General features: G+C 49.1%; 1 protein-coding gene across 1 annotated transcript in view; it reads left to right on the top strand.

Annotated features, from left to right (window-relative positions):
- The window catches only part of gars1 (glycyl-tRNA synthetase 1), a 32,993-nt gene that overhangs the window by 10,701 nt on the left and 3,670 nt on the right, over nucleotides 1-18,622 (top strand). The window contains exons 4-15 of the mRNA XM_052016752.1: nucleotides 8-149; nucleotides 1,989-2,077; nucleotides 3,464-3,540; nucleotides 4,889-5,034; nucleotides 5,650-5,799; nucleotides 6,032-6,194; nucleotides 6,647-6,811; nucleotides 8,492-8,600; nucleotides 9,064-9,208; nucleotides 11,642-11,727; nucleotides 13,422-13,531; nucleotides 15,222-15,315. Coding sequence (XP_051872712.1) covers nucleotides 8-149; nucleotides 1,989-2,077; nucleotides 3,464-3,540; nucleotides 4,889-5,034; nucleotides 5,650-5,799; nucleotides 6,032-6,194; nucleotides 6,647-6,811; nucleotides 8,492-8,600; nucleotides 9,064-9,208; nucleotides 11,642-11,727; nucleotides 13,422-13,531; nucleotides 15,222-15,315 — 1,476 coding nt within the window. The remainder of the gene's footprint in view (nucleotides 1-7; nucleotides 150-1,988; nucleotides 2,078-3,463; nucleotides 3,541-4,888; nucleotides 5,035-5,649; nucleotides 5,800-6,031; nucleotides 6,195-6,646; nucleotides 6,812-8,491; nucleotides 8,601-9,063; nucleotides 9,209-11,641; nucleotides 11,728-13,421; nucleotides 13,532-15,221; nucleotides 15,316-18,622) is intronic.

Below are 18,622 nucleotides of genomic sequence, written 5' to 3'. Positions count from 1 at the left end.
CGCCCAGGGGTGAGCGGTCTGTACGACTTTGGTCCCGTTGGCTGTGCTCTGAAGAACAACACCCTGCAGATCTGGCGGCAACACTTCATCCAGGAGGAGCAGATTCTGGAGATCGACTGCACCATGCTGACTCCCGAGCCAGTCCTCAAGTAAGTCCTGGGGCTGCGGGTGCACGGAGCTTAGGGTGGGGAGGGGTATAGAGGCAGGAGGTGTTGTGGCAGAGTGGATTGGGTGATGGGAGGGTTGGGGCTGCACTCGGTGTGTGGGTGAAAGGCGGGGAAGGTGCACGGTGAGTGTAGCTCCCTCAACCTATCAGTGACAGTGACTGGTAATCCTGGAACGCTGGCATTTATTGGAATAGCACCAGGAATTTGGGACTTCAGTCATGTGTGGATGCTGGATAGACTGGCATAGTTCTCTTTGGAGCAGAGAGGGGTAAGATGAGCTTTGAAAATAGAGATTCAAGATTTTGTAGAGTAATCGAGGAACAACTGAGCATAAAAGTAGGGAAGTTGCATTGCAGCTGTATAAAACGTTGGTAGGTCAAACTTGGAGTACTGTGTGCAGTTTTGGTTGCCCTGTTATACAGGAAGGATGTGGAGGCTTTGGAGAGGGTGCAGAAGAGGTTCACCAGGATGCTGCCTGGGTTAGAGAGTATCAGATGTAAAGAGAGGTTGGACAAATTTGGGTTGCTTTCTCCGGCGTGTCGGAGGCTGAGGGGTGATGTGAATGTTGGTAAGGCTGGCTTTCACCCTCCAGTCACAGTCAGGGAATGTTATTGTAAAATTATCTTCACTGTGCAGCTTCATTAACAGCTCACCAGGCCAAGTGATGGATGATTTTCTGTAGGGAGTGGATCTTGTCTGCTGGTCTTTGGGCTTCCAGTCCTGGTGCTGTCCTCTGGTGACCAGGTTGCTGTTTGAGATTCTGTTCCTGTGAGACTTTAGTCCTTCCGAGGATTATTTATACACTTCTTCCCAACATTCCTTCAATGCGTTCTCTCGCCAATTTTTCAGAGAAATGCCTTCATTTCCATAGCACCTTTCTTGAACTCAGGATGGCCCAAGGTAGTCTTTGGCCATTGAAGTACCTCTGTCCAAAGTCGAGTTTATTGTCACAGGCATAAGCACATGTATGCACAGGTGCAGTGAGAAACCTACCTGCAGTTGAATCGCAGGCACATAGCATCGGACAAGTCACTCGTGTGGAACCATAGATACTATTGCTGAGGATTGAGCACCCAGCCTTATTCAGGTTACCCACTGAACTGCCATTGATGCTTTGCAATATAGGCACGTCACCACCCCACCCAAAACCACGTCATGTCCCGAAAATCCAGAGCCAATTTCAGGGGAAGAAACTTCCTCCAACCAATCTAGATACTCTTAACTGGTCCAAGGTCATAGACAGGGTGAAAGCACAGACCCTTTTCCCCAGGGAGGGGGTGCTAAAAACAAGAGGGGAGAGGTTTAAATAGGGACATCAGGGGCAGCTTCTTCGCGCAAAGGGTGGTGCGTATTTGGAATGAGCCGCCAGAAATAGTGGTTGAGGCGGGCACATGAGCAACATTTAACAGCCATCTAGATAAGTACATGGATAGGAGAGGTTTAGAGGGCTATGGGCCAAACACGGGCAGATGGGACTAGCTCACTGGGCAGCAGTCGGCATGGACGAGATGGGCTGAAGGGCCGGTTTCCGTGCTGTATGACGATCTCTTGTTGTCTAGGCTTTGAGGGACTCATTGTTGGAGATCCATTCCAACTAACAACTGCTTGAAGAAAATTGTGGGTCCATAGTTCCCAGGAATTGTCACACAGAGGCTCTGCTTGGCTTGGATCACCCTGATAGATAGCTGTTGGGGCTTCATTTCTTTTTTAGAATAACACTGGGTTGTCTTTAAGCCAGTCAGGTGAATGAGTAGGGTCGTAACTCTGAGATTTTCGATAACGTAAGACTGTCTGGCTGAGCTTTGGTGGTTGACGTTGCAGGACATCTGGGCATGTGGACAAGTTTGCCGACTACATGGTGAAGGACCTGAAAAACGGGGAGTGTTTCCGTGCCGACCACCTGCTGAAAGGTAATGCTTGCTCTCTTGGGTAGGGGTTTGGGGTGAGCCATGGTGACACACTCCAGGGGTAGCGGGATCTGGAACCCTCTGTTGTGGGGGAGCAGAGACGCTGGGAATCCCTGGAGCACTGGAGCCAAACCTGTGGGGCTTACGGAGGAAGATATGAGGAACAGGACCAATCTAAACAGCCCCATGTGTCCACATGGACATCATGGTCCAAATGGCCGCCTTCCATCCTGCATGCCTCCCCCCACCCCCAATCCCCCAAGAAGGGGTTCCATGTCTCCTGTAACCTTTCTGGGAAGATTCTGTGTTCAGCTCCTTGCCCCTCCCAAGTTGGGATGTACTCCTGAAGGGCCTGTGTTTCGTATTGTCGAATGGCTTTTCTCTCCACCACCACCCCCCCCCCCCCCCCCCCCCAACCCCCTCACTTCCAACTTCAGCTTCAATCTGCTACCCAGCCACTATTATGAACATTGAAGTACTGCAGTCAGTATGACTACGGGTTGGGGAGCTTGTCCATTTGGTCCAATTTATAGGTGGCATGGGTTCAAAGCAGGGGACCAGTCCTTCTCTAATTCGGTGTGCCTGCTTAGAAAAGCCATGGACTGCAGGACTGAGAAAAGGGGTCCTGGTGCGTTGAGGGGGTCTCGTCTTGAGATTGGGTTGAAGGCACGTTGTTTGTCCAAAGTAGATCTGCCTAAATCGTTGCTCAGAATGATGGTCGATGTTGGTAACAGAAGGAGCTATTTGAGGTTATAGATTAATTGTGAATGATGTGTGTCCTTTGGTGGAGGGGGGGAAATGCGTTTACCTGTACTGTAGGTGTTTTTATACTAGGATTTGTCTAAAATGGGGTTAGCATGACCTATTGCAAGTGATTTCTGTTGGACTGTACAGAGCAGTAATGTGATATAGAGTGTGTGACTGCAATGAGAGCACTCTGTTCCTCCCCTTCTCCCTCGTCTGCAAATGCATCAAGCACAAAGTTCACAAGTCTCAATAAGAACTTGAGTCCTGTTGCTCCATATTCCAGCATCTGCAGCCTCGTGTCCCCAAAGCTTTTCTGCAGCTGGGACAGGACACACAGCTGCTAGACAAATGCTACTCAAATGCCCAATGCGCTAAAGGCTCCCATGAAGTGAAGAATACACTTTGTCCTTTTGAAATATATTTTTAAAAAAAAGTGCTGGAAATACTCAGCAGATTGGGCAGCGTCTGTGGAGAGAGAAACGGTTAATTTCAGGTTGTAGCTCCTTCGTCAGATCACACGCTTGGCCAATTAGCCAGAGAGTTCTGACAGGTCAACCCGGTGCTTCTGTGTCTGAGCTAAACTGCAGTAAGGTGTGGTCTTGGCTGTACAGAATGTTCCTTCATTGTCTTCTGCTGTTGCAGCTCATCTGCAGAAATTGATGTCCGATAAGAAATGCTCGGCAGAGAGGAAAGCAGAGATGGAGAGTGTCATCACCCAGGTAAAGAGCACCTTCCCTTTGCTTGTAGTCCTTCCTTGGTCTGTTGACCCACCCCAGCTCCCTGAATGATGTCTGTTGCCCCTTGCCCATCACAAGAACATGTACCACCTCACCCAACGTGTGCTGAGTATCACATCTTCACTGTTTTGTTGACCAGCCAGATTAAAACCCACTGTGAAAACATCGACGTCCTAAATTTCCCCCCCTTTGCCCTCCCTTGTCTCCCTCCCTACCTTGAAGTAACTCACTTGGTGCATCATGTTGCAACTGTACAGGATGTTGGTAAGGGCACACTTGGAGCACTGTGTAGGGTTTTGGTCTCCCTGCTATAGGTAGAATGTTATTAAACTGGAGACAGTGCAAAGAAGAATTACAAAGATGTTCTTGAGTTGTAAGGGGAGACTGGATAGGCTGGGACTGTTTTCCCTGGAATGTAGGAGGCTGAGGGGTGACATAGAGGTTTATAAAATCATGAGGGGCACAGATAAGGAAAATAATCAGCCCTTTTCCCAGGATAAGGAGTCTAAAACCAGAGGGGAAAGATTTAAAAGGGACCCTGAGGGGCAACTTTTCCCACACAAAGGTGGTGGGTATGTGGGACAAGCTGCCAGAGGAAGTGGTAGAGGCAGGTACAATTACATTTAAAAGGCATTTGGACAGGTACATGGATAGGAAAGGTTTAGAGGGTTATGGGACTAGCTCAGTTAGGCACCTTGGTTGACAGGGATGAGTTGGGCCGAAGCGTCTGTTTCCTTTGCTGTATAACTGAATCTATGTCACCTAGAGCAGCAGAACAGTTTCTTTCATTATCTGGGTCAAAGTTGAGTTTATTGTCGTATGCACAAGTACATGTGTGTACAGGTGCAATAAAAAACTTAGTTGCAGCCACATCATAGGCACATAGTGTTATGTAAGTAGAATTCATAAGAAGAACATAAATTAAACATACAAAATTATACGAGAAAGAACACAAGTAGAACAAAAAAAAGTCCATTTTAGTGTAAAGTGACCATAGTATAGCAACACTAGTGATTAGGGTTGGTTCAAGAACCAAATGGTTGAAAGGAAGTAGCTGTTCTTGAACCTGGTGGTGTGGGACTTCAGGTATCTGTACCTCCTGCCCGATGGTAGCTGTGAGAAGGTGGCACGGCCCAGGTGATGGGGATCTTTAATGACAGATGTTGCCTTCTTGAGGCAGCGCCTCCTGTAGATACTACCGATGGTGGGGAGGGATGGTGAGGTGCTCTTGTGGTGAAGATTATGGGAAGGTCCCATCAGTAAGCTGAGGGCTACTTCCTTATTGCTATTGCAGAGAAATGGCATATTTGTATTTTGTTTTTACAATTAGATGGACAACTACAGTCAGCAAGAGTTATCAGATCTGTTTGTGAATTACAACGTCAAGTCTCCAGTCACCGGGAATGACTTGTCCCCTCCCATCTCCTTCAATCTGATGTTCCAGACATCCATTGGACCAGGAGGCAACATGCCAGGGTGAGATACATTACCGACTGGGCGCAGTTGGGGGAAATGAGAGCAATTTGTACAGTTCCAGTCACCACACGACAGCAAGGATATGATTGCATTGGAGAGGGTGCAGAGGAGATTTACCAGGATGAGCTTTGGATGGAGTGTTTAGTTATGAGGAGAGATTAGATAGATGTGGGTTTGTTTTCCCTGGGGCAGAGGAGGATGAGGGAAGAATCTGACAGGCATTGTGTTCTGGTGGGGTAGATAGTAGTTAACTCTTCTCCATTGCAAAGGTATCTAAAACCAGACGGTGTAGGTTTAAGAGAAGGGTACGAGGTTTAGAGTGTACCTGAGGAAGAATTTTTCACCCAGATGTTGGTTGGGATCTGGAACTCGTTCGCTGAGGTAAGTTAGAGAAGACTACAGACCAAGTGCTGGTAAATAGGGTCAGTATAAATGGCTGCTTGTTGGTCAGCATGGACGAGTTGGGCCGAAGGGCCTGTTTCTGTGCTGTATAACACCGTGTGACGTTAATGGAGGGTTTCCAGGTGCCAGTGAAGATGATCTTCGTTCCCTCACAGTGACGGTCGGTTAATGTGGAGCTGATCTTAAACCCACTGCCTCCACTTGTATTTCCAGCTATCTCAGGCCTGAAACAGCTCAAGGGATTTTCCTGAACTTCAAGCGGTTGTTGGAATTCAATCAGGGAAAGCTTCCATTCGCTGCTGCCCAGATCGGAAATTCTTTCCGGAATGAGATCTCCCCGCGATCGGGTCTCATCCGTGTCAGGTGAGGAGACTCGTGGCAACTTACTGATGGCGTTCTGGTGTTCCTGTCTTCCCCACCCTGTCCCCCTTTGCCTCGTCCTCCATTGGTTATTACTGTATTTGGGCATTAAATAGTTGGTTCTGCAATAGGTTATTGCAGCCCTCAGAATGTGGGAGATGAACAGACTCGCTAAGGCTGTGGTGTAGGCACAAGTATTTCTGAATAGCATTTTGACCTCTCTCTTGCTGTCCAGGGAGTTCACCATGGCAGAGATCGAGCACTTTGTGGATCCCAGTGAGAAGAATCACCCCAAGTTCTCCACTGTGGCTGATCTCGAGATAACGTTGTACTCCAGCCAAGCCCAGACCAGCGGGCAGTCAGCACGGAAAGTGCGGCTCGGGGACGCTGTGGAACAGGTGATGTGCGCACCAGTTTGTGCTTCTGTCTATGTGTATCTGTTTGATCACACAGCAGCCCAGAATTATCATGAGTGCAACAGCCTCATTATCTGTGCTTGCTCTCGCAATCATCGAGCATTGGAGACAGTCGAATGATTTGTGTTTCTTCAGGGAAAAGATGAATTTTACTCCAGCGGTGTTTCCCAAATTTGTACGGAATGTTACAAGTCATTTCTGATGTAGCTCCCACAAGTGGTGTGTGGGGACTTGTCACAGATCTGCAGTGCTCAAATTGTGATGCAGCATGCTCGAGGGTTGAATGGTCCAGTTCCTGAGACTGACCCGCACTGTTTTGGGAAGATTGGTCTGACACCGGGAGGGACTGTCGTTATTTTTCCTCCTTCCACTGTGGGTGACGCCCACCGCCCTCAGTACTGTGCTGCCACATCACACCGTGTCTTCCGTTGCAGAGGATCATCGATAACTCGGTGCTGGGGTACTTCATCGGGAGGATTTACCTCTTCCTGCTCAAGGTGGGCGTGTCGGCCGATAAACTGCGGTTCCGGCAGCACATGGAGAACGAGATGGCCCACTATGCCTGTGACTGTTGGGATGCCGAGGCCAAGACCTCCTACGTAAGTATGTTCCTATCGGACTGAAGGGCTGCCACTGGGGCGGGGAGGGTGGATCCTCAAGGACCACTTAAACAAGTGTTCCAGTAACTGGTTTCATCATCCCCCCCACCTTCTGGTAATTGGTTTATTATTGTCATGTGTACTGAGATACGTGTACCAAGCTTTTGCTTGCATGCCATCCATACAGATCATTCCATACGTAAGTACATTGAGGTAGTACAAAAGGAAAAAGCAGAATGCAGAATATACAGTTAGAGAGAGTGCGATGCAGGCAGACAAACAAAATACAAGGCATCCTGAGTAGTCTGGAGGAACAGAGGGATCTTGGGGTCCACGTCCATAGATCCCTCAAGGTTGCCGCACAGGTCGATGGGGTTGTTAAGAAGGCGTATGGAGTGTTGGCCTTCATTAGTCGGGGGATTGAGTTCAAGAGCCGCGAGGTGATGTTGCAGCTCAATAGAACTCTGGTTAGACCACACTTCAAGTATTGTGTTCAGTTCTGGTCGCCTCATTATAGGAGGGGTGTGGAAGCTGTCGAGAGGGTGCAGAGGAGATTTACCAGGATGCTGCCTGGATTGGAGAGCATGTCTTATGAGGATAGGTTGAGCGAGCTGGGGCTTTTCTCTTTGGAGAGAAGGAGGATGAGAGGTGACTTGATAGAGGGAGGTCTACAAGATGATAAGAGGCATAGATCAAGTGGACAGTGAGAGACTTTTTCCCAGGGCGACAATGGCTAACATGAGGGGGCATCATTTTAAGGTGATTGGAGGAAGGTATAAGGGGGATGTCAGGGGGTAAGTTTTTTTTTACACAGAATGGTGGGTGCATGGAACACACTGCCGGCAGAGGTTGTGGGAATGGATACATTAGGGCATTTAGGAGACTCTTAGATAGCCACATGAATGATAAAGAAATGGAGGGCTATGTGGGAGGGAAGGGTTAGATAGAGCAGGATAAAATGTCAGCATAACATCGTGGGCCGAAGGGCCTGTACTGTGCTGTAATGTTCTGAGGGCCATAATGAGATTGAGAATAGATCTCATCTAGATTCTGGCATCTGTAGTCCTTCATTTCTCTGGTACTACTCCCCCATTGCAAAGTTTCTTCAAGGATGCCCACTTTGAAGAAGTTTTCTTCCTCTTTTATCTAGATTGAGAGATCACGAGTTCACCTTTAGTGTATGAGAGGTCTGTTCAAGAGTCTTATAACAGTGGGACAGAAGCTGTCTTTGAACCTGGTGATACATGTTCGCAAGCTTCTGTATCTTTCTGATGGGGGAAGAAAGTGTTGGGGGTGGGAGGAGTCCTTGATTATGTTGGCAGCTCTCCCGAGGCAGCGGCCATGGAGGGGATGCTGATTCCTGTGATGTGCTGAGCTGCCTTGCAGTCTTGGGCAGAGCAGTTGCCATACCAAGCCGCAATGCATCCAGAGAGGTAAGGAGGATTTACAGTGGCCATTTAACCCACCAACCTGCACGTCTTTGGGATGTGGGAGGAAACCGGAGCGCCCGGGGGGAAGCCCACACAGACAGCGGAGCTGAGATTTGAGGTCGGTATTGAACCTGGGTCTCTGGAGCTGTGAAACAGCGGCTCTACCAGCTGTGCTACTGTGCTGCAGGTTTTGTGGAATTTGTTGTCTCATTGGCAATAATGAGTAATCTCTCTCTCCCCCTCTGTGCAGGGCTGGATCGAAATAGTCGGCTGCGCTGACCGATCATGCTATGACCTGGCTTGTCATTCCAGAGCGACCAAGGTGCCTCTGGTTGCAGAGAAGCCTCTGAAGGAGCCCATATCCTTGTCGATTTGGAGCCCAGCTGGGCTGGAGTGGAGTTGACGTGGGAGTAATTGCTGAGCACAAGCACCCTTTCTTGATCGATAGGCCACCAAGTCCCTCAATCCTGCCCCACCATTCATGGCTGATTTACACTGGCCTCAACTCCCCTTCTGTGCCACTTCCCCATAACCCTCAATTCCTTAACCTTTCAAACGTTTATCAATCTCCACCTTAAATATATCTAATGAACTCTGTGGGGGCAGAGAATTCCTAAGAAGTTGCAATGCAGATCCATCTTAAATGACTGGCCCTTATTTTGTCACTGTCTTCCTGTTCGTGACTCTCTCGCACTTGGAAACCTCTCCCCTGTCAAGTCCTTTGGGGTCTTTTATGTTTGAATAAGGGTGAGATGCCCCATGGGTGTGGGAGTGGAGGTGCTTTGGATATAGCGACTGACCTTCCCTTAACTATAGTACACAAAACTGTCAGCGTTGTCCAGTTCGAACCCAACAAGAGCGCCATTGGCAAGGAGTTCAAGAAGGAGGCCAAGATTGTGATGGAGTACTTGAGTATCTGCGATGAGTGTTACATCACGGAGGTGGAGAAGGAGCTGAATGAAAAGGGGTAGGCTTCTGTAATCCTCCTGGGTGGGTGGGCTAATCGGTTTGGTCAGAATGTACGGCACGTTGGTGCAGGGAGAAGGACCTGCCCGTCAACTGAGTCACGAGGTGAAGCATTGCACCGTCCTGTTACCATGGCTCAGGCGATCAAAGCAGGCTCAGTAGGAACTTTCCAAAAGGGATGGAGGTAAGTATTAGTGGCAATAATCTGCTGGAGGCTTGACCTGCTGAATTCCTCCAGCAGATTGTTGCTCCGGATTCCAGTGTCTGCAGTCTCTTGTATCTAAATATTTGTGGATAAGTTTAGAGAGGCCTATGGAGTGGAGTTGATGAGAGAATGCTTTCAGAGTCAGTACAGGCATGATGGGGTGAATGGCCTCCCATCTGGTGGGGTGCACTGTCAGTTTGAAGGTGGGAAGAGATGAGTCATTCCTGGTGACTAAGGAGTCATGTCAAGTTTATTGTCATGTGCACAGGCGCAATGAAAAACTTACTTGCAGCAGCATCACAGGCACAGAGCATCAGATAAGCAGCATGCACAGGAGAAAGGTAATTTAGACATAAATTATACACTTTTTCTTTACAAGAAAGAACACAATTAGAGCAATAAAAACAAGTCCTTAGTGCAAAGTGGTCATAGTGTTGCTGAACTTTAGTGATTAGGGTTGTGTTGGTTGGTTCAAGAAGGGAAGTAGCTGCTCTCAAAATGAGGCAGTGTTGGTGAGGCTCGTGGGGCAAGACGTCCTCTTCTGAGCTGCTGAGGATGATTCGAAGAACTTGAGCAAGAAACCAGTATTCCGCACTTCTGTTGTACTCGGAGTGGAGGAGTTTGTGTGGCTGGGAAACACCACCAGTTGGCTGAGTGAACCGGCGTGTGATAGGGGCCGCTTCTTTTTATGTTGTATATCAACAATTTGGATTATGGAATTAATAGCTTTGTGGCTAAGTTTGCCGATGATACAAAGATAGATGGAGGGGCGGGTAGTGTTGAGGAAACAGTCTGCAGAAAGACTTGGATAGACTAGGAGAATGGGCAAAGAACTGGCAAATGAAATACAATGTTGGAAACCGTATGGTCATGCACTTCGGTAGAAGAAATAAATGGGCAGCCTATTATTTAAATGGGGAGAAAATTCAAAATTTAGAGATGCAAAGGGACTTAGGAGTCCTCGTGCAGGGTACCCTAAAAGTTAACCTCCAGGTTGAGTCGGTGGTGAAGAAGGTGAATGCAGTGTTGGCATTCCTTTCTAGAGGAATCGAATATAAGAGCAGGGATGTGATGTGGAGGCTCTATAAGGCATTGGTAAGACCTCACTTGGAGTACTGTATGCAGTTTTGGACTCCTTATATAAGAAAGGATGTGCTGATGTTGGAGAGGGTTCAGAGAAGATTCACTAGAATGATTCCAGGAATGAGAGGGTTAACATATGAGGAATGTTTGACGGCTCTTGGGCTGCACTCCTTGAAGTTCAGAAGAATGAGGGGGGGACCTCATAGAATCATTTCGAATGTTAAAAGGCCTGGACAGAGTAGATGTGGCAAAGTTGTTTCCCATGGTAGGGGAGTCTAGTACAAGAGGGCACGACTTCAGGATTGAAGGCCGCCCATTCAGAACAGATGTGGAGAAATTTCTTTAGCCAGAGAGTGGTGAATCTGTGGAATTTGTTGCCACGGGTGGCTGTGGAGGCAAAGTCATTGGGTGTATTTAGGGCAGAGATTGATAGGTATCTGAGTAGCCAGCACATCAAAGGTTATGGTGAGAAGGCGGGGGAGTGGGGCTAAATGGGAGAATGGATCAGCTCATGATAGAATGGCGGAGCAAACTCGATGGGCCGAATGGCCAGCTTCTGCTCCTGTGTCTTATGGTCTTTCCTCCCCAGGTGACTGCTGCGATCAATGTGGGCAGCTGTTTCTGAACACTTACCCACCCTCTGGAAGAATAAACATCCTTGGAAATGAGGGAGGAAGCTGGGTGTGGGGTTTTCTGGAGACACGAGAGACTGCCAATGCTGGAATCTAGAGCCACACACAAAATGCTCAGCGGGTCAGGCAGTACCTATGGAGGGAAACGGACAGTCGACGTTTCTGATTGAGACCCTTCGTCTGGGCCGAAAAGAAAGGGGAGAGCCGGTATAGAGGGAAGGGGTGAAGCGTTCATCACTTTTTTATACTGGCGATCTCCCCTATTTCCAGTCCAGATGTAGGGTCTCGACCCGAAATGTCGCCCATACATTTTCCCCCACAGATGCTGCCTGACCCGCTGAGTTCCTCCAGCGCTTTGTGTCTTGCCGTTGGGTGTTCTGGGCCGAACCCGCTCTCCCTTGAGAGGCTGCAGGTCACCGGATGGGCAGGAGAGGTTTCTAATCCAGGGCTGGTTGGTTTGTTGGATTTTCTTTGGAGGGTCGGAGGCTGATCTTATTTCCCCTTTCCTCTCCAGGGAGTTCACTTTTGAATCTGAAGGCAAAAAGTTCACCCTGACGAAGAACATGGTTGGGGTGAAGAGGTTTCAGAAGACTCTGCACGGTCAGTGAGTCTGTGGTGGTGTTATTTCCAAATTACCCCTTGTGTTTGCTGATGAATAACAAGTGTCTGCCAAAAGTAGCGCACCGGCCACTTGCTTCACTGAAGCTCTGAGGACTTTGCCTTTGGCAGAGCACGTAGTGTGGTTTATCGCCGACACTTTGTGCTTGTGTTAACTTCAAAGTACATGGGTGGCTCAGGCAATAGATTGCAAGCATTCGTGCACCTCAGTGTTACATGCTAATGTCACTTTTACAGCTAGGTTACACCTGGGAGTGCCACGATGGAGGGCGGCACAGCTGGTAGAGCCACTGCCTCACAGCCCCAGAGACCCAGGTTTGATCCCGACCTCGGGCACTGTCTGCGTGGAATTCACACGTTCTCTCTGTGACTGTGTGGGTTTCCCCTGGGTACTCCGGTTTCCTCCCACATCCCACGCAAGTGCGGGTTGGTAAGATAAGATGATATATCTTTATTAGTCACATGTACACCGAAACACACAGTGAAATGCATCTTTTGCGTCGAGTGTTCTGGGGGCAGCCCGCAAGTGTCGCCACGCTTCCGGTGCCAACATAGCATGCCCACAACTTCCTAACCCGTACGTCTTTGGAATGTGGGAGGAAACCGGAGCACCCGGAGGAAACCCACGCAGACATGGGGAGAACGTACAAACTCCTTACAGACAGTGGTGGGAATTGAACCCGGGTCGTTGGCGCTGTAAGTGTCGCGCTAACTGCAACACTACCGTGCCTGCCCTCGGGCACGAGTTAATTGTAGGTTAATTGGCCGCTGTAAATTGCCCCTAGTGTGTGGGTGAGTGGTGGTGGAATCTGGGGGGAGTTGGTGGGGATGTGGGGAGAATAAAATGGGATGAAGTTATGAATGCTATAAATGGGTATTGATGGTCAGCACGGACTCGGTGGGCCGAAGGGCCTGTTTCTGTGCTGTATCTCTGACCCTGGCTTTTGTTAGAACGTGGAACAATACAGCACAATACAGGCCCTTCGGCCCACAATATTGTGCCGACCTTTAAACCTCGCCTAAGACTATCTAACCCCTTCCTCCCACATACCCCTCTATTTTAAATTCCTCCATGTGCCTATCTAGCAATCTCTTGAATTTGACCAATGTACCTGCCTCCACCACCGCCCCAGGTGGCGCATTCCATGCCCCAACCACACTCTGGGTGTAAAACCTCCCTCTGATATCTCCGTTGAACTTCCCACCCATTACTTTAAAGCCTAGCCCTCTTGTATTGAGCATTGGTGCCCTGGGAAAGAGGTGCTGGCTGTCCACTCTATCTATTCCTCTTAATATTTTGTACACCTCTATCATGTCTCCTCTCATCCTCCTCCTCTCCAAAGAAAAGCCCTAGCTCCCTCAAGTCTCTCCTCATAATGCATACTCTCTAAATCAGGCAGCGTCCTGGTAAATCTCCTCTGCACCCTTTCCAACGCTTCCACATCCTTCCTATAATGAGGCAACCAGAACTGGACACAGTACTCTACGTGTGGTTATATCAGGAGTGGAGCTTGCTTTTTCTAAATGTACATTTTCTTCTACATCAATCAATGGGCATTGGGTGGAGTATTGAATTGCCTCTGTTGGTATTAACAGTAAGTGGGTTTATCTGGCTCCCTGCAGCCGAGTGCTTCACCACTCCTAACACTAACGGCACTCTCTTTGTGCTGCTTCAGTTGAGGAGATCACTCCCAGTGTGATCGAGCCGTCCTTCGGCATTGGGAGAATCATGTACACCGTGTTTGAGCACACATTCAACATCCGGGCCGGGGACGAGCAGAGAACGGTAAGATCACCTTCACCCCCTGCATGGTTCCGGAGTGGGGAGGGGTGAAGTGGGCAGGCAAGGGAGCTGGGGGCTAGCAGAGGGGTGTGAGGTTCACACCCTGCCTGTCTGGCAGTGAGTGGGGTGTGGAGGAGTGGAGCGAAGGAACGGTGGGGCAAGCAGAGAGCAGTAATGTACTTGGAGAGTTGGGGAGCGGTCACTGCATTCTCCGGGAAGGGGGAGCCGTCTCTGGCAGCCGTGCACTGCAGGATCCCAGGTGTTGTAGTGGTGGGTCTCGTTCGCTATCAAAGCCTCTGGTTTAAGCACAGTCTGTCCAGGCATTCAGACTCAGAGTGACGTGGATTCAGAGTTATACAGCATGGAAACAGGCCCTTTGGCCCAACCCTTCCATGCTGACCAAGGTGTCGAACTAAGCTAGACCCATTTGCTAATAATGGACTCCAGAGAAAAGATTGTGGGAAACCGAGGGGGAGCTTTTTGACCCAGAGGGTGGTGGGTATATGGAACGAGCTGCCAGCAGAAGTGGGTGAGGCAGGTACATTAACAACACTTAAAAGGTACTTGAACAGGTACATGGATAGGAAAGGTTCAGAGGGATGTGGGACCAGCTCAGATGGTGTCTCGGCGTGGGCCTGTTTTCGTGCTGTAGAATTCTATAACTCGGTTAAGTGAATACTTGGTTCGGGGGAAAGGAAGATTGAGGGATCAAGGGAATCAGTGTTGGAAGGAGAATGGGGGTGCTGCTGGGAGGAACAGTCAGGGTACCGTTGCAAACAGCAGAGTGTAAACGATCACCTTTGATAACTGGCCGCACAACCTCGTGGGCAGTAAAGCTGGTTCGTTGCCTGGAGAGAGAACATCCGAGGTGGTGCAGGCAGCGGGTGGGGGAGGCTAACTGGCGAGTTTGTTACGTGAGAGGGAGACAAGACTGCAGCAACACACAAGATAGCAGAGGAACTCAGCGGGTTGGGCAGCCTCTGGAGGGAAATGGACAGGCGATGTTTCGGGTCGAGACCCTTCACCTGGACTGAAAGAGGGGAGGTGGCCAGTATGAAGAGATGAGGGGGCGGGGTGGGGCGGGGCAAGAGCCGGCAGGTGATAGGTGGATCCAGGTGAGGAGGGTGATAGATGAAGGAGGGGAGAGTGGGAACCGCAGATGATGGAAATCTGATAGGAGAGGAAGGTGGAAATAAGGGAGGTGGGGAGGGCAGAGGGGAACAGTGGGGGGGGGGGGGGTGTGGGTGACGGGAAGGGGGTGGGGAGGGGAATGAAGCAGGGTGATGGGTGGGTGTAGGAGGAGCTGGGTGGATCAGGAGGGAGAAAAGGGACAAGGGGAGCAGTTTACCTTCTTTAGTGAGCTGCCAGTGATATGATGGGCCGAATGGCTCTCTGCCTGTATCAGTGGCAGAAGTTGCTGTCGCAGAATTATTTGGGGACGGGAGGAGGACAACTTCAAGGTCCTGATTCAGAGCCTTGATCTGAAATGTAAGCAATTCCTTCCCCACCACCACCCCTCTCCCCCACAGATGCTGCTCAACCCACTGAGTTCCTCCAGCAGATTATTTGTTGATTGGGAATATTTGGGATTCTGAGTTGGGGGTGGGGGGGGGAGTAGGAATGGGATGAGGTTGGGATGTCTTGTGTTGACCTGCAGTTAATGTTCCTGCCTTGTCCCTTCCATTTCCCTCAGTACTTCAGCTTCCCGGCACCTGTGGCTCCCTACAAGTGTTCTGTGCTCCCACTCAGTCAAAACCAGGAGTTTGCTCCATTTGTGAAAGAGCTGGGTGAGTAACCAGTGACCAAGACACGGCTGAGACCCTGCGCAATTGGTGTTGATAGGAACCTTCCAACAACTGCATCTTCCTGCATTTGGCTGTTTTTCTGTTTTGCCTCTGTCCCCAGAATTGAGACAATGTGAAATGGGCAGAGAGGGAAGGAGGGGATCTGACTTGTATTTGTCACCTCGGGATATTCCTGGTGTTTTATAGGCAATGAGTTTAGTCAGCGTAATGTGGGAAGTTGGGGATCAATCCACCTGCTGGATCATTTGAACTCTAGAACAGGGATTTACTGGAATGTTACTGGGTCTTCAGGGGTTGAGTTACAGGGAAAGATTGAACAGGTTAGAACTTTATTCCTTGGAGCGTAGAAGAATGAGGGCAGATTTGATAGAGGTTTACAAAATTATGAGGGGTATAGACAGTTAATGCGACTAGGCTCTTTCCATCTCCTAGATTAGGAGAGATAAGTACAAGAGGACATGGCTTTAGGGTGAAAGGGGAAAGGTTTAGGGGAACTTCACTCGGTGGTGGGAGTGTGGAACGATCTGCCATCTGACGTGGTAAATGTGGGCTCACTCTTTAAGTTTTAAGAATAAATTGGATAGATACATGGACGGGAGAGGTTATGGACTGGGCGCAGGTCAATGGGACTAGCGGAATAAAGTTTCGGCACAGACTAGAAGGGCCGAATGGCCTGTTTTCTGTGCTGTATAGTGTTCTATGTTCTAGGGGGACCTAGGAGTGCAAGTGCATAGTTCACTGAAAGCAGTGTCACAGGTAGACAGTGGTGAAGAAGGCGTCTGGCACGCTGGCCTTCATCAGTCAAAACACTGAGTAAAGGTGTTAGGAAGTTGTGTTGCAGTTATGTAAGACAGTGGTAAGGCCGCACTTGGAGTATTGTGTACAGCTTTTGGTCACCCTGTTAAGGGAAAGATGTTGTTAAACTGAAAGAGTGCAGAGAAGATTTACCAGGCCTCTTTTGGTGGGGTGGGGGGGTTGCCTGAATTACAAGGAGAGGTTGCATAGACTATAACTTTATTCCCTGGAATGTCAGAGATTGAGGAGTGACCTGATGGAGGTGTATAAGATCCTGAGGGGCATAGACAGGGTGAAAGCACAGAGTCTTTTCCCCAGGGAGGGGTTGCTAAAAACAAGAGGGCATATGTTTAAGATCAGAGGCGAGAGATTTAAAAGGGACATCGGGGGCAGCTTCTTCAAGCAAAGGGTGGTTTGTGCTTGGAATGAGCTGCCAGAAATAGTGGCTGAGGCAGGCACATTAGCAATGTTTAAAAGCCATCCAGATAAGTACATGGATAGGAGAGGTTTATGGGGCTTTGGGCCAAACGCAGGCAGATGGGACTAGCTCAGTGGGCAACACAGTCAGCATGGACGAGTTGGGCCGAAGGACCTGTTTCCATGCTGTATGACTCCGACAGCAGTGATCTGACCTGTTTGCCTTTCCTGGAATCAACAGCTCTTGTGAGGAGTGTTTACAATGAATTGCCTTTGCAATCCTCTCCACTGACCCATCGCAGCACATTGTAACCCTCAGCCAGTCACTCAAAGCTCACACACTCTGCAGCTGAAGAGCTGGCTGTTCAGCTAAACCTTCTCACTGCGTCTTCACAGTTCCAGAAACATTCTCGCCTGTTTGTAGCCTCTCCCATTCGTGTTCTGGTCTGCTCAGGGTGTTGTCCTTGACACAGCAACGGAATTCTTTCCCGGGTCACCAAACTGCATCACGTCCAGTCTGATACCCAGCAGGAGGATGGATGTGCTTTAGGCATTGTTGGGTGGGCTGTTAAACAGAAACCAGCCTGTCCTCTCTGGTGGGTCCATCGTGTCCTGTAGAACCCAGAGGTCTGCTCTCAGCATTTATCCCTCGAGTAATATCATGTTGATTTCGAGAGTCAGCCGGCTGTGCACACTGTTCTTAGTGGGATCTGACTGCACACAGACGTAGCTGCATTTCCTTCAAGGTTTCAAAAAATACTACTTGGGATCTTCTGAAGTTGAGAGTGAGGGGTGGGGGGGCAGTGTTTGATTGGAACAGAACATCCTGAAGGGTCTGGACAAGCGGATGTGGCAAGGATTGATTCCCGTGGGGAAAATCTAGAACTAGTGGCAGACGAGAGGTGACATTTCTTCCCTTGAGAGTTGAGTCTTTGGAGCTCTGTGAGACTGGTGCCTTACCTTTTTTGGGGGAAAATAAGGTTAATGTGATCGAAAGACTGCTAGTTTTTTTTAATTAAAACACATCTGGTTCACTGACGTCATCGAGGGAAGGAACTCTGTCCTTGCCCAGTCTGGCCTGTCTGTATGTCCATGTCCACCAGTGTGTTAGAATGTGGAACAATACAGCACGGTACGGGCTCTTCGGCCCACGATGTTGTGCCGAACTATATGTACACCTCCTCCATGATCAATCTAACCCGTCCCTCCTGCACAGCCCACAACCCTCCATTTTTCTTCCATGTGACTATCTAAGAGCCTTTTAAATGTCCGTATTGTAGCAGCCTCTACCACCAACCCTGGCAGTGTGTTCCAGACACCCACCACTCTCTGTGTAAAGAACTTACCTCTGACATCTCCCCTGAACATTTCTTCTCTGACCTTAAACTGATGTCCTCTAGTATTGGCCATTGCTGCCCTGGGGAAAAGATGCTGGCTGTCCACTCTGTCTATGCCTCTCATAATCTTATACACCTCTGTCAAGTTGCATCTCATCCTGCGTCACTCCAAAGAGAAAAGCCCTAGCTCGCTCAACCTTTCCTCATAAGACGTGCTCTCTAATCCAGGCAGCATCCTGGTAAATCTCCTCTGCACCCTCTCTAAAGCTTCCACATCCTTTCTATAATGAGGCGACCAGAACCGAACACAATACTCTTAAAAACAGGTTGAGAGTGTTGACTCTTTACTTACGTCTTAAATGGCTGAGGAGCTTGTTCATTGGGCGAGAGCAATAAATCCTGGCCTAACCCAATGAATAGTAAACAGCATTAACATCATTAGAGCAGGTCATCTGCTCGTCTCTCTAACAGCAAAGGCCAGAGATCATTCTGGACACTATGGAGAACTCTGGGTGAGGGAGAAATGGCAGTCACTGCCCACCGTTCCACAGGTTCAGTCATGGTTGTACAGCACAGAAATAGGCCCTTCAGCCCAACACATCCATGCTCACCCTTTTGCTCATCTGCATTTAATCCCATGTGACCACATCAGGTCAGTATCCTTCTATACCTAGCCTATTCAAGTGTCTGTCTAAATTTCTCTTAAACGTAGAGATGATATCTGATTCCTACACCACCTC

Source organism: Pristis pectinata, chromosome 5 (genome assembly GCF_009764475.1).
Source record: "Pristis pectinata isolate sPriPec2 chromosome 5, sPriPec2.1.pri, whole genome shotgun sequence".
In the NCBI taxonomy this organism is placed as follows: domain Eukaryota; kingdom Metazoa; phylum Chordata; class Chondrichthyes; order Rhinopristiformes; family Pristidae; genus Pristis; species Pristis pectinata.
Note: the sequence above shows the minus strand (reverse complement) of the source record. Positions and strands in the feature narration are given on the sequence as shown.